The sequence below is a fragment of the Loxodonta africana genome, chromosome X (assembly GCF_030014295.1).
Source record: "Loxodonta africana isolate mLoxAfr1 chromosome X, mLoxAfr1.hap2, whole genome shotgun sequence".
Classification (NCBI taxonomy): domain Eukaryota; kingdom Metazoa; phylum Chordata; class Mammalia; order Proboscidea; family Elephantidae; genus Loxodonta; species Loxodonta africana.
This window is the reverse complement of record NC_087369.1, coordinates 129,387,022-129,412,382: the sequence shown is the minus strand read 5'-3', so window position 1 is coordinate 129,412,382 and position 25,361 is coordinate 129,387,022. Positions and strand designations below refer to the sequence as shown.

Here is a 25,361-nt window from a genome sequence, read left to right as displayed (position 1 = left end):
GTGGATATGGGAAGACTGCTGACACACTGTGGGGAATGAAACCATTGTTATGGAACACTTTATGTATAAACTATAGAATGGGAAACTACTTTGCTATGTAAACTTTCACATTATACACAGTAAAAAAATTTTTTAGAAGTCTTTAATACTACTACTGCACACTTATTCTTACAATTGAAGTTTAGAATCAGCTTGCCAGTTTCGTTACAAAAAAAAAAACCCTGTTGGAATTCTGAGTGAGATTAATTTAAATGTAAAGGGATTTTTTTTTTTTGTAGAACTAAATGTTTACAGCACTGAGTTCTTCCATTGCACAATAAGATACGTATTTCCAATTATTTAGTGATTTTAAATGATTTAATAATATTTTACGAAGTTCTGTAAAAAGGTTTTGCACATCTCTTGGTGAGTTTATTCACAGGTTAGCTTTACAACTGTCATGAATTTAATTACTATTAATATCACTATTGTAAACTAGATTTTTTCCTATTTTATGTTTGATTTGTTATCACTGACGTAGAGGAAGGCAAATTATTTATGTGTGCTACTCACATCTGATCATCCTGCAAACTTTCTATTTAAGTTCTGATAATTTGTAATTTGATTCTTTTAGGTTTTCAGAGTAGATGACATTTTTGAGTAGATAATCATATGGTGTTATCCTGTGTTTTATTGACTATGCAAAGACATTCGACTGTGGGGATCATAACAAATTGTGAAATACACTGCAAAGAATGGGAATTCTAGAACACTTAATTGTGCTCATGCAAAACCTGTACATAGACCAAGAGGCAGTCGTTTGAAGTGGACAAGGGGATACTGCATGGTTTAAAATCAGGAATGGTGTCTGTCAGGGTTGTATCCTTCAACCACACTGAGTCAATCTGTATGCTGAGCAAATGATCCAAGAAGCTGGACTGTATGAAGAAGATTGGGGCATCATGATGGGAGGAAGACTCATTAACAGCCTTCGATATGCAGAGGACACAACCCTGTTTGCTGAAAGTGAAGAGGATTTGAAGCGCTTCCTGATGAAGATCAAAGACCACAGCCTTCAGTATGGATTACACCTCAACATAAAGAAAACAAAAATCCTCACAACTGGACCAATGAGCAACATCACGATAAACGGAGAAAAGATTGAAGTTGTCAAGGATTTCATTTTACTTGGATCCACAATCAATAGCCACGGAAGCAGCAGTCGAGAAATCAAACGATGCACTGCATCGTCTGCTGCAAAAGTTCTCTTTAAAATGCTATAAAAAGCAAAGATGTCACTTGGAGGACAAAGGTGTGCTTCACCCCAGCCATGACATTTTCAATAGCCTCATATGCATGCAAAAGCTGGACAATGATTAAGGAAGACTGAAGAAGAATTGATGCCTTTGAATTATGGTGTTGATAAAGAATATTGAATGTACCATGGACTGCCAAAAGAATGAACATATCTGTGTTGGAAGAAGTACAGCCAGAATGCTCCTTAGAAGCAAGAATGGTGAGACTATGTCTCACATACTTTGGACATGTTATCAGAAGGGACCAATACTTGGAGGACATCATGCTTGGTGGAGGGTCAGCAAAAAATAGGAAAGACCCTCAATGAGATGGACTGACACAGTGGCTGCAACCATGGGCTCAAACATAGCAATGATTGTGAGGAAGACATGGAGCAGGTAATGTTTCGTTCTTTTGTACACACGGTCGCTATGAGTTGGAACTGACTCAATGGCACCTAACAACAACAATCATATGGTCTATGGATAACAAAAATTTGCTTTCCTTTCTGTCCTTATACTTCTTTTTTTTTTCAGCCTTAGTTCATTGCTAGGATCTCTAGTATAATAACAAACAGTATCGGTGATTCTGGGTATCTTTATCTCATTTTTTTACTTGAATGAGAATGCTTCTGATGCTTCATCACGAAGTAGAGCACTTCCTGTATGGTCCAGTAGATAGGCTTCGTCAAGTTAGTCCTCTTTTAATTCTAGTAATTATTTTCTTTAAAAAACAAATGGAGAAGTTCATTGTAGCACTATCCACAATAGCCAAAAGGTGGAAACAACCTAAACACCGACAAGCAAATGAATGGATAAACAAAATGTGGTATATACATACAGTGGAATACTACTCAGCCAGTAGAAGAAATGAAGTCCTGATACTCGCTATGGTATAGAGAGAGTTTGAAGATATCATGCTGAGTAAAATAAGCCAGTCACTGAAGAATGACTACTGTATGGCCTTACTTATATAAAAAGAGAAGAAAAGGCAAATGTACAGAGACCAAAGCTTATTAGTGGTTACCAGAAGCAGGAGGGAAGAGGAAAAGGGGGGTTAACAATGATAGAAAAATCACATTAAGGGTAGGGTTGCACAGCTGATTATTGTAGCTGCTGTTAATAAAAGTTGTACACCTGTAAACAGTTGAATTGGCAAAAGTTGTGTAGTAGATATATTTACAAAAAAAAAAACACAGTAGCTTCTGAGGCTGCTTATGTACAATCAAACACCTCATGGGATTTGGTGCCTTGGTTTGGAGGTTTAGGGTCATCGTTTCGTGGGATACCCCAGTTAATTGGCCTAATGTGTTTAGTGCTTCTAACGCATCTTCTAGTTTGCTGTGTAGTGCCTGGGGTCTTAAAAGCTTGCAAGTGGCCATCAAAGCACAACAATTGGTCTCTATTCATCTGGAGCAACAGAGGAAGAAGGAAAGTCAGGAATAGGAAGAGGATATGGAATGTGTGGCTAATTGGCTCCATGAGCAACCGCCTCCTTTGCCATGAGACCAGAAGAACCAGATGGTGCCCAGCTACCATTACTAAACATTTTGATCAGATTCCATAAATGGCTCCTGATCAAAAGGGGGAAAATGCAGAAGAGATTTTCAAATTCTCATGGACTCCAGACTTTCCGGAGCTACGGAGAACAGATGAACCCCTGAAACTACTGCCCTGAGAGTATCTTTAAACCTTAAATCAAAAATATCCCCTGAAATCTTAAAACTGAACAATGGTTTACCTTATCTAGTAAATAAGTTCTGCTTTGAGCATTATGCTTTTTTAAAACTATCTATATGGGGTCAAATTGACAACAGCAACTCAAAAGATAGGAGACTTAAGGGGCAGTGAGTTAATGTTAATGAGGGAGGAACAACTCAGAAAAGAAGAGTGAGAATGGTTGCACAACTCAAAGAATATAATCAATGTCACTGAATTTTACATGTAGAAACTGCTGAATTGGTGTATATTTTGCTGTGTATATCCTCAATAACAACAAAATAAATAAAACTTAGAGAAAAAAATGAATGGGTACTGAATTTTATTGACTGCTTTCTCTGCATCAAGTGACCCCTTTATTTTTTCCTGTGCTTTAGGTGAAGGTTTACAGAGCAAATTAGTTTCCCATTCAAAAGTTTATACAGAAATTTTTCCGTGACATTGGTTGCAATCCCTGAAATGTGTCAGCACTCTCTCTCCCCTATATCACCTTGAGTTCCCCATTTCCACTTGTCTGGTTTTCCTGCCCCTTCCTTTCTTCTCATCATTCCTTTTGGGCAGATGTTGCCCTTTTGCTCTCATATAGGTCATCGTTCTAAAAAGCACATTCTTCATGGATGTTACTGTTTATTTTATAGGCCTGTATATTATTTGGCCCCCCCATGCGTCTGTCAGTTTGTCGTACTGTGGGGGCTTGCATGTTGCTGTGACGCTGGAAGCTATGCCACCAGTATTCAGATACAAGTAGGGTCACCCATGGAGGATAGGTTTCAGCTGAGCTTCCAGACTAAGACAGACTAGGAAGAAGGACCCAGCAGTCTACTTCTGAAAAGTATTAGCCAGTGAAAACCTTACGAACAGCAGTGGAACACTGTCTGGTACAGTGCTGGAAGATGAGCCCCCCAGGTCAGAAGGCACTCAAAAGATGACTGGGGAAGAGCTGCCTCCTCGAAGTAGAATTGACCTTAATGACGTGGATGGAGTAAAGCTTTCGGGACCTTCATTTGCTGATGTGGCATGACTCAAAATGAGAAGAAACAGCTGCAAACATGCATTAATAATCAGAACCTGGAATGTATGAAGTATGAATCTAGGAAAATTGGAAACCGTCAAAAATGAAATGGAACACATAAACATCAATATCCTAGGCGTCAGTGACCTGAAATGGGCTGGTATTGGCCATTTTGAATTGGACAGTCATATAGTCTACTGTGCTGGGAATGACAACTTGAAGAGGAATGGTGGTGCATTCATCATCAAAAAGAACGTTTCAAGATCTATCCTAAAGTACAGCGCTGTCAGTGATAGGATAATATCCATAAACCTACAAGGAAGACCAGTTAATACAACTATTATCCAAATTTATGCACCAACCACTAGGGCCAAAGATGAAGAAATTGAAGATTTTTATCAGCTGCTGCGGTCTGAAATTGATAGAACATGCAATCAAGATGCATTGATAATTACTGGTGATTGGAATGCGAAAGTTGGAAACAAAGAAGAAGGATCGGTAGTTGGAAAATACGGCCTCGGTGACAGATAGAAACAATGCCGGAGATCGAATGATAGAATTTGGCAAGACCAATACCTTCTTCATAGCAAATACCTCTTTACACTAACATAAACAGCAACTGTACACACGGACCTCGCCAGATGGAACACACAGAAACCAAACTGACTACATCTGTGGAAAGAGATGATGGAAGAGCTCAATATCATCAGTCAGAACAAGGCCAGGGGCCAACTGTGCAACAGGCCATCAATTGCTCATATGCAAGTTCAATATGAAACTGAAGAAAATCAGAGCAAGTCCACGAGAGCCAAAATATGACCTTGAATATATCCCACCTGAATTTAGAGACCATCTGAAGAATAGATTTGACGTATTGAACACTACTGACCAAAGACCAGACAAGTTGTGGAATGACATCAAGGACATCATCCATGAAGAAAGCAAGAGGTCACTGAAAAGAAAGGAAAGAAAAAAAAGACCAAGATGGATGTCAGAGGAGACTCTGAAACTTGCTCTCGAAAGTTGAGCAGCTAAAGCAAAAGGAAGAATTGATGAAGTAAAAGAACTGAAGAGAAGATTTCAAAGGGCCTCTCGAGAAGACAAAATAAAGTATTATAATGACATGTGCAAAGAGCTGGAGATGGAAAACCAAAAGTGAAGAACACACTCGGCCTTTCTCAAGCTGAAACAACTGAAGAAAAAATTCAAGCCTCGAGCTGCAATAGTGAAGGGTTCTATGGGGAAAATATTGAATGACGCAGGAAGCATCAAAAGAAGATGGAAGGAATACACAGAGTCATTATACCAAAAAGAATTTGTTGATGTTCAGCCATTTCAAGAGGTGGCATATCATCAGGAACCGATGGTACTGAAGGAAGAAGTCCAAGCTGCTCTGAAGGCATTGGCGAAAAACAAGGCTCCAGGAATTGATGGAATATCAATTGAGATGTTTCAACAAACAGATGCAGCGCTGGAGGTGCTCACTCATCTATGCCAAGAAAGATGAAAGACAGCTTCCTGGCCAACTGACTGGAAGAGATCCATATTTATGCCTATTCCCAAGAAAGGTGATCCAACCCAATGTGGAAATTATAGAACAATATCATTAATGTCACACAAGCAAAATTCTGCTGAAGATCACTCAAAAATGGCTGCAGCAGTATATCGACAGGGAACTGCCAGAAATTCAGGCCAAACTCAGAAGAGGACATGGAACCAGGGATATCATTGCTGATGTCAGATGGATCCTGGCTGAAAGCAGAGAATACCAGAAGGATGTTTACCTGTGTTTTATTGACTATGCAAAAGCATTCGACTGTGTGGATCATAACAAATTATGGGTAAGATTGCAAAGAATGGAAATTCCAGAACACTCAATTGTGCTCATGAGGAATCTGTACATAGATCAAGAGGCAGTTGTTCGGACAGAACAAGGGGATACTGATTGGTTTAAAGTCAGGAAAGGTGTGCGTCAGGGTTGTATTCTTTCACCATACGTATTCAATCTGTATGCTAAGCAAATAATACGAGAAGCTGGATTATACAAAGAACGGGGCATGAGGATTGGAGGAAGGCTCATTAACAACCTGTGTTATGCAGATGACACAACCTTGCTCGCTCAAAGTGAAGAGGAATTGAAGCACCTGCTGATGAAGATCAAACATTACAACTTTCAGTATGGATTGCACCTCAACATAAAGAAAACAAAAATCCTCACAACTGGACCAATGAGCAACATCATGATAAATGGAGAAAAGATTGTCATGGATTTCGTTTTACTTGGATCCACAATCAACAGCCATGGAAGCAGCAGTCAAGAAATCAAAAGACGCGTTGCATTGGGTAAATCTGTTCCAAAGGACCTGTTTAAAGTGTTGAAGAGCAAAGATGTCACCTTGAAGACTAAGGTGCACCTGACCCAAGCCATGGTGTTTTCAATCTCATCATACGCATGTGAAAGCTGGACAACGAGTGAGGAAGACCAAAGAAGAATTGACGCATTTGAATTGTGGTGTTGGCGAAGAATACTGAATACACCATGGACTGCCAAAAGAATGAACGAATCTGTCTTAGAAAAAGCACAGCCAGAATGCTCCTTAGAGGCAAGGATGACAAGACTGTGTCTTACATACTTTGGACATGTTATCAGGAGGGATCAGTCCCTGGGGAAGGACATCATGCTTGGCAGAGTACAGGGTCAGCAGAGAAGAGGAGGACCCTCAGTGAGGTGGACTGACACAGTGGCTGCAACAATGAGCTCAAGCATAGCAACAATTATAAGGATGGCTCAGGACCAGGCAGTGTTTCGTTCTGTTGTGCATAGTGTCGCTATGAGTTGGAACTGACTCGATGGCACCTAACAACAACAAGAACATATTATCTGGCTGAAAGGTGATCTCTGGGAATGGCTTAAGGTCGAGGTTAGAAGGGTTTCTAAGGGCCATAGTCTCAGGGGTTCCTCTAGTCTAAGATCAGTTAATCTGGTCTTTTTTACAAATTTGAATTTTGTTCTACATTTCTTTCCCACTCTAACCTGGACTTTCTATTGTTATCCTGCTCAGAGTGGTCAGGAGTGGCAGCTGGATACTATCTAGTTCTTCTGGCCTCAGGGTAGTGCAGGCTGTGGTTCCTTTGGACTAATTGTTTCTTTCTTCACTCTCCTTTGCTCAGAATGGAAAGAGACCAATAGTTGTATCTTAGATGGCTGCTTGCAACCTTTTAAGACTCTAGATGCTACTCACCAAAATAGAACATAGAACATTGTCTTCATGAACTGTTATGCCAGTTGACCTAGATGTCCCCCAAGACTATGGTCCTTAGCCTTCAAGCCCAGTAACATAGTCCTGCAACGTGTTTGGTTATGTCTAAGATGTTTCCATGACTGTGCCCCCTGTGTGCTCTGTTATATACATAAATACACATGTAACACATACAAATATGTGTGTAGAAATATCCACAGCCAAACCTATATATGCACGTGGGGTGTACTCCCCTACGTTCTCCCACACCTGTTCAGCATACCTGTCTATGTATCCTCTCATTTATTCTTGTTTGTTATTACTGTTGTTACAGGATTATATATGTTATAATTACTTACCAGCATTGTCTTTTGTTATTGTGTACCTCTCAGTGTCTTCCTCTGTCTTGGTCATGTTGTGCTGACTTCTCCCATATTGCACTTCCCCTCAACAAAGTGAACATGTGTCTACTCTCTTGTTAGTGACTTTTCCCTCCCTCCCCCTCCCATCTCTGGTAACTAACAAAAAATGTTTCTGTCTGTGTGTAAACCTTTTCTTGACTATTTATAACAGTGGTCTCATACAATATTTGTCCTTTTGTGATTGACTTATTTCACTCATCATAATGTCCTCCAGATTTATCCATGTCATGAGGTGTCTCGAAGATACATCATTGTTCTTTCTCGTTACGTGGTGTTAAATTTTGTGTAGGTACCACAGTTTGTTTATCCATTAATCCATTGATAGGCACTTTTTTTTTTTAGGCACTTAGGTTGTTTCCATGTTGTGCTGTTGTAAATAACGCTGCAATGAACTTGGGTGTGCATATGTCTGTTCTTGTCACAGATCTTATTCTCTAGGATATATACATAGAAGTGGGATTGCTGGTTCATATGGTATTTCGATTTCTAGCTTTTTAAGGAAGTGCCACACCATTTTCCATGGTGGTTGTACCATTTTATGTTCCCATTAGCAGTCTGTAAGAGTTCCAATCTCCCCACAGGTCTATTCTTTTTAAATCTATTAGTATATCATTTACAGTACTGTTGAACTATCTTTGCAATCTTAGGGTAAAATCTACTTGGTCATAACATTATTTTAATATACTTCTGAATTGATTTGATATTTTACTTAGGATTGTTGCTTCTAGGTTCATAAATGAGATTGACATAGTTATTTCTAACATTACATCCTGGAATTTGAATTTTCTTTTTTTTAAAACGCTCTGAAATAGTTTACAAAAACATGGGAATTATCTGTATGGGAATTATTTATTCTATAGTTTCACAGAATTCACTCATGAATCCTTAAAAAAGCACCCATAAATACTTTTCATGAAGATCTTTAATTACTATTTCAAATTTTTCTATAGTAATTGATCTATCCAGGTTTCTTACTTTCTCAGAACAATTTTAGTAGTTTATGTTTTCTCTTTTATGAGGAATTTATTTCATCTAGAGTTTCAAATATTTTGATATATTTATATAATTTAAAATTTTCAATTGTATTTATGGCAATAATTCCTTTTTATTTACTAATTCTTTTTTATTTGTTACTTCTTTCATTTTTCTCTTGATTGTATTTGTCAAAGTCTTGTTCATTTCTTACTTTTTTTCAAAGTAACATCATTTATTTTTCTTATTAAACTATATTTGCTTTAGTTTGTCTTCCGCTTTATTTTTTTTAAGTCTTTACCAAGTTCTCCCTTCTAACTTTCTTTGTGCTTATCTTTTTTCTAGTTTTCCCTTTTTAACTTAGCTTATTTACTTTTAGTCTTTCCAACTTTGTGATAAAGTAATGGTGTCACTTTGGCCATAGTCAAAGAGTTTTGATATGCAGTGCTTTTGTGGTTGTTTAGCTTTCAGTGGCTTCTTATTTCCTTTTTACCTCAAGAGTTACTTATAAATGTGCTTCCTAATTTACAAATGTAAAGATATTGGGGGTGGTCTGTTATTAATTTCTAACTTTCTTCACTCTGGTCACAGAGCGTGAACTACATATAAATTTTTTTTGATTTTTTTTCTGGTATGATTTCTGTAAATGTTCCAATGTGTATTCTCTGCTGCACACAGCTCATCTCTTTCCCCCATATATAGCTCAATTGTGTTGCTCAAAGTATTTATATCATTTATGTTTCACCTATTTGATATATTAGGGATTTGCCAATTTCTTTCTTACAGCTTATCAGTTTTCACTTATATATTCAAAGTTATACTGTTAAATGCATAAAGTTTCATGACTTTTGTGTTATTGTGGTATAATTTATCTATTTATCCATATGAAATGTTTCTCTTGTCCCCGTAATGCGTTTTTTTGCCTTGATTTCTATTTCATATTATATTAGAATTACTAAATCAGTTTTCTTTTTGATACCTTTTACCTAGTACATCTTTCCATTGCTTTATTTTCAAATTTCCTGTGTCCTTTTCTTAGTTATGCCTGTTTTACATAAAAAAAATAGATATTCATATTCCAATTTTATTTTAGTCTTTGTCTTTTAATTGGTGTTTACTCCTTTCACATGAATTGTAGTTACTTATTTCAACTTATTCTTGTCATCTTATAATGTCTACAATTACAGTTTCAGGATGTTACTTAATTTTCTTAATAAGCAATACTTTTTATTTAAACTTAACATGCTTTATTAATAGCTTTCCTAACCATTGGTTCTTATACCTTAGTTCCCCCTCCTACTTCATCCTGCATTCATTTTTCTTCCTTTTGGAGTAAAACCTCTAGTAATTATTACAGAGGTCTCAGATAGTTTTTAAGAACTTCTTTTTACCCTTGAATTCTGAAATGTCTTACAACATGTTTTGCTATTGATTTTTGTATTATTATTATTATTTTAATCCTGCTAAGGACTTCATGGAAACCCTGGTGGCATAGTAGTTAAGAGCTTCACCTGCTAACCAAAAGGTCAACAGTTTGAATCCACCAGGTGCTCCCTGGAAACTCTATGGGGCAGTTCTGCTCTGTCCTATAGGGTTGCTATGGGTCGGAATTGACTCAATGGCAACAGGTTTGGTTTTTTGGGTTTTTTAAAGGACTTCATGAGTCCTTTCACTGGAACTTATGTCTGTTTTTAATACAGGAAGTTCTCAGGCATTACTTTTTTCAAATATTGCCTCTCATCCCATTCTCTCCTCTGTGAACTCCTTCATGATAGATTTTAGAAATTTTAGGTTTATTCTTTATGTCTCAACTTTTTCTTTTGTACTTTCTAAATCTTTAACTCTTTTGCTGTATCCTGGGGGAATTCTTTATCCCCATTTTCCAGACAAAGTATGTGTTTAGTCCACTATCTTGAAATCAGAAATCCAAAGCGCATACTTCGTTAGAGCATAACAGAATCCACATTTTATTCTCCTTCTCCTTGGAAGGATCAGTGCCAGTCTCTCATCTTATAATGTTAATATCTCATTAGCCAAATACTTTTGAAGAGAAAGGAACCAGAATTTATTGAATGTGTATGTACCAGGTACTGTACTGGATGCTTTTGCAAATTTTACATAAATCCCTACTACACTCCATCTTACTCGACATCTAAATAAACATGCTAAACAAGGACAGTGCTTAATTTGTGGCCGAATTAGAAATGCTTCACTACATTGTATATCTCCACAATGTAGTGAATAATGAGATAAGACTCATTATTGAGCCCTAAGATTTTATGGCGTAGCAAAATAACCATTGAGATTTCTAGGTACATGTTTCTGGAATTATTTAAGTGGACAGTGCTGCTTACCATTTTTATACAGAAAATCTTGCAAAACCAGGCATTAGTAGGACAGTATCTCTTTCCATAAGAGCATGAAAATATGATGATTCATTTATCGGATCACAAAATTGTTTGGTGTAAATTATTAATAATAAAAGGTAGAAATGGGATTTTAGGAAAAAAAGTCACTACTCAAATGATTCAGCTTTTTTTTTTAAGTACAGGTAAGAAATTTGGTGAGAAAGAAAAAACTATAGTAAGAATTGAGAAGTATCTGTCAATTAAAAATACCCATGTCTTCTACTCTTATGCTTACTGCTTACCCTAAAACTAACGTAATACCGTATACATGGATTAGTAAAGATGCTATAAGCACAAAGACATAAGTATAGCATCTTTTACCTGGAGTTCCAGGAAGGCCAGGTGGACCCTGTATCCCAGGGAATCCTCGCTCTCCTTTTTCTCCAGGCAAGCCCGGTAATCCAATGTTTCCTTTTTCTCCCACAGTTACACCAGTCCCAGGCCTTGGTAGTACCTTTATCATGAAAGAAAAAAACAAATACTAATAAAGGAACTCAAAGAGGAAGAGGCTTGTTGTCCTGAAAATAATATAGCAGTTACATATGATTATACTGTCATCATTTTGGTAAAGTGTTCAGATGCAAAACTAAGACAACTATCAGATTATAAGTAACATTTTATATTATTCCCATATTCCAACCAATTAGAAAATTTCCAATGCCATTAACAATATTACCACCCTCCTGAGCCCCATGCTTATAAAGCTAGAATTATTTTTGACTTTTCTTCTCTTGTAATACACATTCAATTCATTCCAGTAAGCTTAGCCTGAGAATTCTTTACTGAAAACGTCTCTCTAATTTGTTCTCTTCTGTTGCTACAGCTACTATCCTCACCTTACACTTGGACTAATAGAAGCACCACTGATCTCGTCCCTTTGAATGCAAGTCTACTGCTAGAATAAAAAAACCTCAAAAACCAATTTTTCTCTGGTAACTACCCTGCTTAAGGACTCAAAATTGCTCACTTCTTCTTACTATCTGATGCTACTTTTAACCCTAGACTCTCTCAAGTCACTTCTCACTCCCAATACTTCTCTCATCTATTTCATCTCCTGTTATTTCTAGCAATGAGTTTCTATTAGAGTGAGGTCTGACTATTACCACTTCATGCAACTTCCACATTCTTGTCTATGCCTTTGCACATGCCATTCCAAACATCTGTAATGCCCTCCTCCATCTTTCTCTTTACCAATCTGTACTTTTTTCCTCTTTAAAAAAAAAAGAAAACTCATCTCTTCCAGAAAACCAAAAAAACCAAACCAAACCTGTTGCCGTCAGGTCAATTCTGACTCATAGCGACCCTATAGGACAGAGTAGAACTGCCCCATAGAGTTTCCAAGGAGCGCCTGGTGGATTTGAACTGCTGACCTTCAGGTTAGCAACCATACCACTTAACCACTATGTCACCAGGGTTTCCTCTCTTCGAGAAAGGCTTTATTAATTAAACCCAACCAACTGATCATTCCTTTTCTCTCTGTCTTCTTAGACCCTCAGTACGTAAGGCCGTTCTAAAGATATTTCATATTAAATAAACTAAATATAAAGAAATTCACCTCATAGACCCACAAAGGTAAATAAGCCTCAGATTTAAGAAATCGTCAATCTGAGGTAAAAATCAACGCCTACTGATAAAGTGTGATATTTATCCTGGCTCTATGGGATATAATAAATATTCAGACAAAAGGAGACTGAAAGTTGTGGGACCCAGAACTGGGATGCTGGTTCAAAAGGGAAAGTGAGCTGCTGGATAGGGCTGTACTCTCAAAATTCCCATTTTTTTTCTGATACTCAACCAAATTTTACTGTGTCATTTTTTAGAGATTACTTCTTAGAAAATGAAAACTCTGATTTTAAAATGAAAGTGAACAGAAATTGTCTAAGATCTTTTAAAAATAGCTCCTCATCAAATTTAGAACCATCCTAAGTATCAACACCTGAGACTCACTATGGACTAAAAGCATTACATAACTTTCACTAAAATTTTCAAACATACAGAATAGGTTTTCTAGCATTCTCTCCTCTGTGGCTTCAATACAGTCTAAACCCTTACCAGATTTCAACCAAAGAAAAACCAATGTGTAGAACCTCAGTAATAATATTTTATTTTTAATAAGATTGGAAATATCTTTGAGACTTAAATTTCATGGTAAATGTAAATGACAAAATTCATAACCCCTCAATTTATTTTTTTATGGAACAGTTTCCTACATTTGTTATTAAGAGCCCCTAGAAAGCACACACTCAGGAAAGAAAGAGGTATAAACCAGACAATTACAAATTGAGAAAGCCTATTAGGACCAAATCCGTTTTTCCTCTGAGCTCTGAAGGGGAAAGGACCTTTCCTCAGTTCCCCGTTTCTTCTATTGAGCCTTTGTAAGCAACACTTGCACCACCTGCTGGTTGCTTGAGAGATGATTTTGGCAATCATTGATGCAAAACAACTCAGTGCCATAATTTTGGATCTTTACTATGAATAAGTAATACACAAACAGAATACCACAAAGATCTTAAGGTCATCTTCACTGAAGTTCTTAGATGCCAAGACTTTTGAGCCAGCAAAAGTTCAGCCAAGTGATTTTTGACAATGATTTGGAATTTTATGTTCTATTTTTTTTATGAGAGAAGGTAGGGAGGATATAATTAAGGTACAAAAATGACAATGCATTAATAAACTGAATAAATGAAGATTAAAAAACACTTACAAGTCCAGGAGGCCCAGTTGGGCCAATTTCACCTTTTTGGCCCTGTTCAATAAAATTATAAAATACTTTAGTAAAAATCACAGGAAAATAACAATTTCCTCACGAAGATAAGAGATAATTAAATTTCACAAAGACAGAAATTCATAATGAAGTACCTCAAATGAGAAATACAACATGAGGTAATGAAACAATACTGAACTAAGCCTAGGAAGACCTATAATGTTGTTTCAGATTTACCAGCTATGAGATCTTGATAAAATTAATTGATCTCTCTCTCTCTCTCTCTACCTTATATATAAAAGTGAAGAAGTTGGACAAGGCTTCTAAGTCTTTCTAGCTCTAATATCCTTTAAGGCTCCTATTTTCTAGCTAATTGTGAGTATCCTATAAAGTAAATAAACCAAAAAAACCATGCCAGTTGTCTCTGAGTTGATTCTGACTCACTGCAACCCTATGTATGTCAGAGCATAAACGTACTCTTTAGGTTTCTCAAAGCTATGACCTTTTGGAAGGAGACTGCCAGGCCTTTTTTCTGAGTCACCTCTGGGTGGGTTCAAATCAACAAGCTTTTGGTTCGTAGTTGAGTACTCAACCATTTGTGCCACCCAGGTACCTTATAAAGTAAATACTCGATGAAATAATTGGCACCATTAAAAAAAAATCAGTTAAAACCATTACATGTTCCTTTATATAAAATTGGTCAAAGGTGTAAATCTACTATCATTTCCATTAGTAAAAGATATTTGGAGGTGATGGACTTAACTATCAGCAGGGACAGCTAATCATAATTGCTTTTGTGAGCTTACTCGTGGAAGCTAATGAAAGACATGTTGAGATAAAACTTTTATCCTTAACCAGCAGCTACAACAGCACAGAATAACATAGTATTTAACTATTAGTCTACTGGCCAAGACATACGAAGAGATGTCTCCTGCACACTCCTTTTTTGGTTTAAGACTTGTTCATAGAAATCTTTCATCTATCTATAAGCTCCTTTTAGTTTAAGGAGTTACTACTTGAACTTGAAAAAAACAAAACATCTTGTTCTCTGAGTATTTACTATATTCCTTTATTCTAGCTGTGCCTCTTAAGGCCAAGCTAGAACTTGGAACTAGTTCAGAGACAAATCACCATTTAAATGTGTGCCCTCTAGGTACATTCAAGTTTGTAACGCCTTTTCCTCCTTTCTGGCAAAACAACGTTTTTTCAGTTTCAGTTTTAATACCAAGGCATTAGAGACCAGAGGGAATGGAAGACTGCATATTTTGTATCTTGCTAAAAATAGGGTAACTGTGTGCCTCCTACATTCTTTCAAAATCACTTTTAAAATAGATAACCAAATAAATGACCTCAATCAGGCTGGATAGCCAGATGAAAAAAACGACAAAGAATTAGCCATAGAGTTACTGACAATAATTGCATAAAGAACGGTAATGTTTAGTGGAGACATTCTAAATTCACAAACGTAAGCTTTTTGTAGTATGAGGACCTCACTAAAATAATGCTTAATACTCTTTCTGGAGAACAAAAGTTATGCAGATACATGCTTAAAATAAAGTGACCAACTTGTCAAAGTGGGAATGCTTTAAAGTTAAATAATCCTTCATGTATTTCCACCACATGGGCTGTGATTTAGGATAATGAAGAAAATTTAGAGGAAGCGGTAAGGAAAAAAAAAATGGATGAGGAAGGCATGTTTTCAATACAAAAGCTGGTTATTTACAACTTCTTCATTTAGAACTAAACCTTAGGAGAGAAAAGGATTCTGTTTAACTAAAAGAAAACCAGCCACCTCAAAATATAAAAATTCTTACCTTTTCACCATCCCTTCCTGGTTCACCAGGATCACCTCGATCACCAGGCAAACCCTTTAAAACATAGACAGGGTGACATAAGTGAAAACAGCAGAATAAAGAACTCCAAAAATTCTCCCCTCCATAAAAGCAATGAAAGGACAAAAATGGTCAGAATCAACTTTTTCAGAACTCTGGAAATTAATCAAAGGCTTGTAACAATCTGGGGAGCATTTGTTCAAGGAACATGGCTGAATCTTGGTAAAAGCAGTGAGCTTCGTGGCGTTTTGACTTGTTTTATTCCCATCGCCTCCTTCCCAACTCCGCCATAGACTTGACAACAGTCTGTATCATGGTGAAATCAACAACCTAGCAGCCGCTGGAGAGGGGGAGCAGGGTTGGAGCACCTCCAAAGATTCATACCCAGAGCAATGTCATTATCTGACTGACCTGTGTGGTGGTTCCCTAGAAGACCTGCTCATAGTGCTGTCTATTTGACCAGATTCCAGCTCACCCAGCACAAATAGGAAAAAGTCTCCCTCCCCCACCCTCCAGGGACATTTGTCAAAAACAATCAGAGGCAACTGTTCAACACTGTGGATGCCTGAATTATGAAACAAAGATCAATTGTTCCAAAAGAAGCCTCTTGAACATATCTCCCCTTATACCATTTTATATGTTTAAGACATTTGTGAATATAGAGTTTGTAAGTTGAGGGCTTCTTGTTTAGTAAAATCATCTTGAAATCAATTCATCTGATTTTATTTTAATTCCTAGCTTTGTAAGAATTATCCTTTTCCTTTCGGATGACCTTTAAACTTCCTCAAGTTTTCTAAATGCACTCAAAAACTTTTTTTTATACCTACTGTGTATACTCTGTGCTTGAAGAGAGGCTGCTTGAAATAAACTTCCCAGACTTGCATGTTTTTATAGTAATTAGAAAAACTATCAGTCAAAATTTTTACTGGAACAAAAAAATTTTTGTTTATACAAAAACTTGTATTTATAGTAGTTTTATTCATAGTGGCCTCAAGTCATAAACCATCAAAATATCTTTAAATGGGTAAATGGATAAATTAACCATGTTTCAGCCATACGATGGAATACTACTCAGCAATAAAAATGGATAGACTATTGACACACACTATAATGCATTATGCTGTGTGAAAAAAATCCTGATTCTTTAAGGCTACATACTGTATGATTTCATTTATATGGCATTCTGGAAAAGGCAAAATTATAGAGATGAAGACAAATCAGTTGTTGCCAGGGTCTCAGGGTGAAGGAGGAGGTTAGCAAAAAAGAACAGGGAATTCTGGTAGTAACAGAATTGTTCTTGATTATGGTGATGGCTACCCAACTGTATGCATTTGTGAAAATGCACAAAACTGTACACTAAAGAAAGGGCGATTTTGCTGTATATAAATCATATCTCAATAAATCTGACTTAAAAAATCATAGCGGAATCTCAACTTTATATTTAAAATAGAAAGAAAGAATAATTTTCATTCACTTAAACTATTTCTAAACCCTAGTGTCTTTGCCATCCTAATTCTTTATCACCATCTACAAATGATGCCAATTTTTTTGGGAAAATGACCTTTGCTACTCACTTGAATTCCTGGTTGGCCATTGTCTCCATCTTTGCCTGGTTTACCCTATTAAATACAAACAAATAATGGGGCAAGAACACAAATCTGTTAGTTAGGAAGTTTGAGGTTGGAGAATATAATGAATGTTTTTCCTGTTTTGGACTACATTAAGTAGACTTTTTACATTTCAATGTTATAATACATGAACATGTTGGTAATGACATTTTGAGGCAATGAAAGTCCTATTTATGAGGAAAGAATAAAATCACATACATATCTATGCACATATATATGTAGATACGTGTACAATTTTTAGAAAACAATATTAGTAACGATAAGACTTACTCTTTTGCCTGGCTCTCCTTGCTCACCCTTCTCACCTTTCACACCACCTGGAGGACCCTGTACACACAAAAGGAGTTTTATATTAGTTCAACGGATACTTTGTATCACTACCAATTTACATTAATAATGCTGAAGCATTTCAGGTTACTTACTGGAGGACCACGTATCCCTGGAGGCCCAGGTGGCCCTCGGTCACCAGGAAGCCCCTATAGAGTAGGGGAAAGGAAAGCAATATTAATACTGGAACATACATATCTCTTTCAAGCTATTAGAAATAGTTAAGAAAGCTTTAACAAGCTGAACTCTAGACTCATGTAGTATAATCAGAGAAAATAGGATGTTTCTAATTCACAGTTGAAATCTACTAGGCAAAAGAACCTGGAGCCATCTTTGCTCACTTCAGTAAATTTCTAGCATATGCAAAACCAAGCTTTGCGGTAAAAACAATATTTAAATTAAAGTACTTATCACTTTTCATTCTTATAAAACATTTTTATAACAAGCAAGAGTACTTAAAAGTAGGAGACTTTTGGGCTGTACAGCAAATATATTTTGCAGAGAATTAAACAGCCCAATTGATATTGGTGGTAGAGTTTCAACACAATTATTTGTCCTTTTTTCTTAACTGTCTTATCAGCTTTTAAGTGAAACAAAAATGCACACACTGTCCAAGGGTAGGCAGTATGCTCAAAAAGATATATTTAAACCCCCTCCCCCATCTACTCTAGGAGAAGCAAGGTATCAAATAATTATTTCTAAACACAACAAGAGTTTATAGGATAATATCATCTTCCTCCTTGCGTACCAGTGAAAAGAACACAGTCATTTAAGACAATGAGAATCTACCTTAAAATGACCTAATTGTGCATCCATTCTCTCATCATTTTGCATTAGACCAAGAAGAGAAATCCTGTAATTCAAAACCTATGACCTTTTTACTTGTGTCTAAATCACAATGCTTCCTATTTCACAAGGAACTTTGCTTTCATACTCATCCTTGCTCTAACTTCTATAATTTTTACGCACTCACTGGCTCCATCATTTTGGTCTTCAACACCACACAGTGAATAATATATACACCTCACATTCTCTTGGCCTGGTCTGCTAATTCTTCAAGCAACTCACACATCATGGCATGGTATAGATCTCTTTTCTTACGCACCAAACTGATCAGATAGCAGAAAGATGTCCATTCTGCTTCAGTTAGTCCCTATTTCTTAGATATTTTCCCTAGTCATTTCCCCATCAGTTTACCATACCCTTCAAAACTATACTAAAAATTTTCCTCCTTATGTAAGATCGTGTTTTTAGTTCAGTAAGAACATCTTCTGATTTCAAATGATAGGGAGTTCTTCATCTAATACTGAAAAACTTTCTATTATGTCTCCTTCAGTGACCATCTAACCCAGGGTTTCTAGACATTGGCTGCAAGTGAAATCCCTTGGGAGCTTTGAAATATACTGATTCTCAGTCTTACACAGTGAGATTCAAACGTAATCGGTCTGTAGTACAGCATGAACAATTGGATTTTTAAAAGTTTCCCTGGTGATCACAATGTGCAGCCAAAGTTGAGAACTAATGGTAGCATCTCACTGGAACACTTCTATCCATAACCTCATAAGACAGTTTTTACATTTTGGGACAATTCCAATAGTTACAAAGCTGAACCTCACATGGAGTAAATTCACACACTGGTCCTAGTTCTGTTGCCTGGAACTATACAGGCTGCACAGACTGAAACAATCCAATTTACATGTGACAATTGTTTTACTGTTTTGAAATAAACAGTATTTTGTCCTTTTAAAAATATGTAACATATGCCCATTTCCTTCATGTCACAGGTCTCCACAATTTTTCTAAGAATACTATAAGTGGTTGTGAGACAACAACTGCAAATGACTCACAATGTACATTAGGATGCACTTTGTGTGGGCCAGGATTTAAAATCACGTATATTGGAGCTGCACTTTTCTCCCCTACTATTTCTGCACGTATCTTGAGTGATTAAATCTCTATTTGCAGATGACATACTCACGTATATAAAAAATCCTAAGGACTCCATTAAAAAATAGTAGAACTAATAAACAAGCAGAACAAGGTTGCGGGGTACAAAAATTAACATACAAAAATACTTGTAGCCTGCAGAGAAATTGGTGCCCTCATCCATTGCCAGTGGGAATATAAAATACTGCAGCTGCTGTGGGAAAAAGTTTTATAGTTCCTCAGAAAGTTAAACGCATAGTTACCATATGACCCAGCAATTCCACTCCTAGGTATATACCCAAAAGAACTGAAAACAGGTTTTCAAACAAAATCTTGCATAAGAATGTTCATTGCACCATTATTCACAAAGGCCAAAAGCTGGAAAGAACTCAAATGTCCATCAACACATAAATAGATAAACAAATGCAGTATTTCTATACGAAAAAAACCAAAAACCAATCCCGTTGCTGTCGAGTCGTGTCTGACTCATAGAGACCCTATAGGACAGGGTAGAACTGCCCCATAGAGTTTCCAAGGAGCGCTTGGTGGATCTGAACTGCTGACCCTTTGGTTAGCAGCCACAGCACTTAACCACTACACCACCAGGGTTTCCATGTATATACAGTGCCACATTAATCAGGCATAAGAGACATGAAGTTCTAATAACTGCTATGACATGGATGAAGCTTGCAAACATTATGCTAAGTTAAATAAGTCAATCACAAAAGGAGAAATATTGTGTGATCCCACTTACATAAATATCTACTTAAGGGAAAAAATATATTAGTAGTTTCCAGGGGCTAGGGAGAAGGGGGAATGTGGAGTTATTGCTTAATGGGTACTGAGTTTTAGTTTGGGACAAAGAAAAACTTTTGGAAACAGATAATGGTAATGACGGTTGTACAACATGGTGAATGTAATTAATGTCACTGAATTGTACACTGAAGCATGATTAAAATGGCAGATGTTTTGTTACATATATTTACCACAATAAAAAATTTAAAAATATACTGTATTTCTCTACACTAGCAATGAACAATCCAAAACTGATAATAACATAACTCCATCTATAATAAAATAGCACAAAACAATTACTCAGAAACATATTTAACCAAGAAGGTACACGAATTGTACATTGAGAACTACAAAATATTGCTGAAATAAATTATACCAAAAACCAAACCCAGTGCCATTGAGTTGATTCCGACTCATAGCAACCCTATAGGACAGAGTAGAACTGCCTGACAGAGTTTCCAAGGAGCGCCTGGTGGATTCGAACTGCCGATCCTTTGGTTAACAGCCGTAGCACTTAACCACTACGCCGCCAGGGTTTCCAAAATAAATTATAAACCCGAAAAAAAAATTATAAAAGATGTAAATAAATGGAAAGATATTCCATGTTCATGGATTGAAGGACTTAGTATTGTTAAAACAACAATACTACCCAAAGCGATATACAGAATCAACAAAACCCAGCTGGCTTCTTCGGGGAAACTGACAAGCTAATCCTAAAATCCACATGTAAATTCAAGGGACCCAGAATTACCAAAACAATCTTGTAAGAGAAGAACATAGTTGGAGGACCCACATTTCATGATTTTAAAACATACTAAAAAGCTACAGTAATTAAGACAGTGTGGTATTGGCATGAGGACAGACATATAGGTCAATGGAATAGATTTGAGAACTGAGAAATAAATCTTTACATTTATTTTTAATTGATTTCCAACAAGGGTGACAAGACCATTCAATGGCAAAAAAGTAGTCTCTTCAACAATGATGCAGGGACAAGAGGAGAGCCACATGCAAAAGATTGAGGCTGGACCCATACGTCACTACATATTAAAAAATTAACTCAAAATAGATCACTGACCTTAATGTAAGAGCCAACATTATAAAACTTTAGAAGAAAACACAGGATTAAATCTTCATAACATTGAGTTAGGTAATATTTCTTTTTAGGGGTCAATGATTTCACAGATGACAGCAAAAACACAAGCAACAAAAGAAAAACAGTTAAATCGTTGTTGTTAGCTGTTAGGTGCTATTGAGTCATTTCTGACTCACAGTGACCTGATGTACAACAGAACAAAACACCACCTGGTCCTGCGACATCATAATCGTTGTTATGTGTGAGTCCATTGTTGCAGCTACCGTGTAAATCCATCCTGTTGAGGGTCTTCCTCTTTTTTGCTGACCGTCTAATTTACCAAGCATGATGCCCTTCTCCAGGGACTGGTCTCTCCTAATAACATGTCCAAAGTATGTAAGACACAGTCTTGCCATCCTTGCTTCTAAGGAGCATTCTGGTTGTACTTCTTCTAAGACAGATTTGTTCATTCTTTGGGCAGTCCATGGTATATTCAATATTCTTCACCAACACCACAATTCAAAGGCATCAATTCTTCTTCAGGCTTCCTTATTCATTGTCCAGCTTTCACATGAATATGATGTGACTGAAAATAACATGGCTTGGGTCAGGCGCACCTTAGTCTTCAAGGTGACACCTTTCCTTTTCAACAAAGAGGTCCTTTGCAGCAGATTTACCCAATGCAATGCATCCTTTGATTTCTTGACTGCTGCTTTCTTGGCTGTTGACTGTGGATCCAAGTAAAATGAAATCCTTGACAACTTCAATCTTTTCTCCATTCATCATGATGTTGATCACTGGTCCAGTTGTGAGGATTTTTGTCTTCTTTATGTTGAGGTGTAATCCATACTGAAGGTTGTGGTCTTTGATCTACATCAGTAAGTGCTTCCAGTCCTCTTTACTTTCAGCAAGCAAGGTTGTGTCATCTGCATATAGTCCAACTTCTCGGGCAACTTGCTCAGCATACAGATTGAATAAGTATGGGTGAAAGGATACAACCCTGACACATCTTTCTTGGCTTTAAACCTTGCAGTATCCCCTTGTTCTGTTCAAATGACTGCCTCTTGGTCTATGTAAAGGTTTCTCATGAGCACAATTAAGTGTTCTGCAATTCCCATTATTCCTAATGTTATCCATAACTTGCTATGATCCACACAGTCGAATGCTTTTGCACAGTCAATAAAACAGAGGTAAACATCTTTCTGGTATTCTCTGCTTTCAGCCAGGGTCCATCTGACATCAGCAATGATATCCCTTGTTCCATCTCTGGCAGTTCCCTGTTCATTTACTATTGCAACTGCTTTTAAATGATCTTCAGCAAAATTTTACTTGTGTGTGATATTAATGATATCATTTAATAATTTCTGCATTCCGTTGGATTGCCTTTCTTTGGAATGGGTACAAATATGGATCTCTTCCAGTGGCTTGGCCAGGTAGCTGTCTTCCAAATTTCTTGGCACAGAAGAGTGAGCACTTCCAGGGCTGCATCCATTTGTTGAAACACTTCAGTTGGTATTCCGTCAATACCTAGAGCCTTGTTTTTCGACAATACCTTCATTGTAGCTTGGACCTCTTCCTTCAATACCATAGGTTCTTTATATGCTACCTCCTGAATGGTGGACTCGTCAGCCAATTATTTTCGTACAGTGACTCTGTGTATAACTTCCATCTTCTTTTGATGCTTCTTGCATCATTTAATATTTTCCCCAAAGAATCCATCAACACTGCAACTCGAGGCTTGAATTTTTTCTTCAGTTCTTTCAGCTTAAGAAATGCTGACTGTGTTCTTTCCTTTTGGTTTTCTATCTCCAGGTCTTTGTACATTTCATTATAATACTTTGTCTTCTCAAGGTGCCCTTTGAAATCTTCTGTTCAGCTGTTTTACTTCACCATTTCTTCCTTTTGCTTTAGCTACTCTATGTCCAAGAGCTACTTTCAGTGTCCTTTCTGACATCATTTTGGTCTTTTCTTTCTTTCCTGTCTTTTTAATGACCTCTTGCTTTCTTCATGTATGATGTCTTTGATGTCATTCCACAACTTTTCTAGCCTTTGGCTATTAGTGTTCAACACTTCAAATATGTTCTTAAGATGGTCTCTAAATTCAGGTAGGATATCCTCAAGGTTGTACTTTGGCTCTTGCGGACTTGTTCTAATTTTCTTCAGCTTCAACTTGAACTTGCATATGAGTAATTGATGATCTGTTCTGCAGTCAGCCCCTGGCCTTGTTCTGACTGATGATATTGAGCTTTTCCATCGTCTCTTTCCACAGATGTAGTCGATTTGATTCCTGTGTGTTTCATCTGGCAACGTCCATGTGTATAAAACACCCGTTGCCACTGAGTCGATTCTGAGTCATAGTGACCCTGTAGGACAGAGTAGAACTGCCCCATAGGGTTTCCAAGGAGTACCTCGTGGATTCAAACTGATGACCTTTAAGTCAACAGCTGTAGCTCTTAACCACTCTGCCACCAGGGTGTCCTCCATATGTATAGTCAGTTTGATTGTTGAAAAAAGGTATCTGCAATGAAGAAGTCATTGGTCTTGCAAAATTCTATCATTCGATTTCTGGCACTGTTTCTATCACCAAGGCCATATTTTCCAACTACCAATCCTTCTTTTTTTCCAGCTTTCGCATTTCAATCACCAGTAATTATCAATGCATCCTGACTGCATGTTTGATCAATATTAGAATGGAGCAGTTGATAAAAATCTTCAATTTCTTCATCTTTGGCATTAGTGATTGGTGCACAAATTTGAATAGTATCCGTATTAACTGGTCTTCCTTGTAGGCGTATGGATATTACCGTATCACTGACAGTGCGTACTTCAGGACAGATCTTGAAATGTTTTTTGTGACAATGAATGTGATGCCACTCCTCTTCAATTTGTCATTCCCAGCATAGTAGATCATATGATTGTCTGATTCAAAATGGCCAATACAACTCCATTTCAGCTCACCAATGACTAGGATATCAATGTTTATGCGTTCCCTTTCATTTTTGATGACTTTCAATTTTCCTAGATTCATACTTCATACATTCCATGCTCCCATTATTAATGGATGTTTGCAAGCGTTTCTTCTCATTTTGAGTCATGCCACATCAGTAGGTGAAGGTCCTGAAAGCTTGACCATCCATGTCATTAAGGTCGCAATTAGTAGAAACTGACTTGACAGCACCTAAGAACAACAACTACTTTGAGGAGGCAGCTCTACCCCAGTTGCATTTTGAGTGCCTTCCAACCTGAGGGGTTCATCTTCCGGCACTATATCAGATAATGTTCCACTGCTATTCATATGGTTTTCACTGGCCAATTTTTTCAGAAGCAGACTACCAGGTCCTTCTTCCTAGCTTGTCTTAGTCTGAAAGCTCTGCTGAAACCTGTCCACCAAGGGTGACCCTGCTGGTATTTGAAATACTGGTGGTAAAGCTTCCAGTATCATAGCAACATGCAAGCCAACACAGGAGGACAAACTGACAGACACATAGTTAAACAAGACTTCATCAAAATTAAAAACATCTGTGCAGAAACCCTGGTGGTGTAGCGGTTAAGTGCTACGGCTGCTAACCAAAGGGTCGGCAGTTCGAATCTGCCAGGTGCTCCTTGGAAACTCTATGGGGCAGTTCTACTCTGGCCTATAGGGTCGCTATGAGTCGGAATCGACTTGACGGCACTGGGTTTGGTTTTTTGGTTTTGGTGCATCAAAGGGTACTATTAAAAAAGTGAAAGACAACCTACGGTACGGGAAAAAAATTGCAATTAATATATCTGGTAAGGGTCTAGTATCCAGAATATAAGGAGCCCTGGTGGTACAATGGTTACATACTCAGCTGCTAACCAAAACGTTGGTGGTTTGAACCTATCAGCAAATCCATGTGAGAAAAGACCTGGTGATCTGCTCCCATAAAGACTTCTGCCTAGGAAACCCTATGGAGCAGTTCTACTCTGTCATATAGGGTCCCTGAATCAGTATCAACTTGACTACATACAACATCCAAAATACATAAAGAATTAATATAACTCAACAA

At 37.2% G+C, this 25,361-nt stretch overlaps 1 protein-coding gene across 1 annotated transcript in view; it reads right to left on the bottom strand.

The window, feature by feature from the left end:
- The window catches only part of COL4A5 (collagen type IV alpha 5 chain), a 304,359-nt gene that overhangs the window by 110,309 nt on the left and 168,689 nt on the right, over positions 1 to 25,361 (bottom strand). The window contains exons 14-19 of the mRNA XM_064278667.1: positions 17,633 to 17,686; positions 17,481 to 17,537; positions 17,157 to 17,201; positions 15,565 to 15,618; positions 13,751 to 13,792; positions 11,368 to 11,500 (exon numbers count right to left, since the gene is read on the bottom strand). Coding sequence (XP_064134737.1) covers positions 11,368 to 11,500; positions 13,751 to 13,792; positions 15,565 to 15,618; positions 17,157 to 17,201; positions 17,481 to 17,537; positions 17,633 to 17,686 — 385 coding nt within the window. The remainder of the gene's footprint in view (positions 1 to 11,367; positions 11,501 to 13,750; positions 13,793 to 15,564; positions 15,619 to 17,156; positions 17,202 to 17,480; positions 17,538 to 17,632; positions 17,687 to 25,361) is intronic.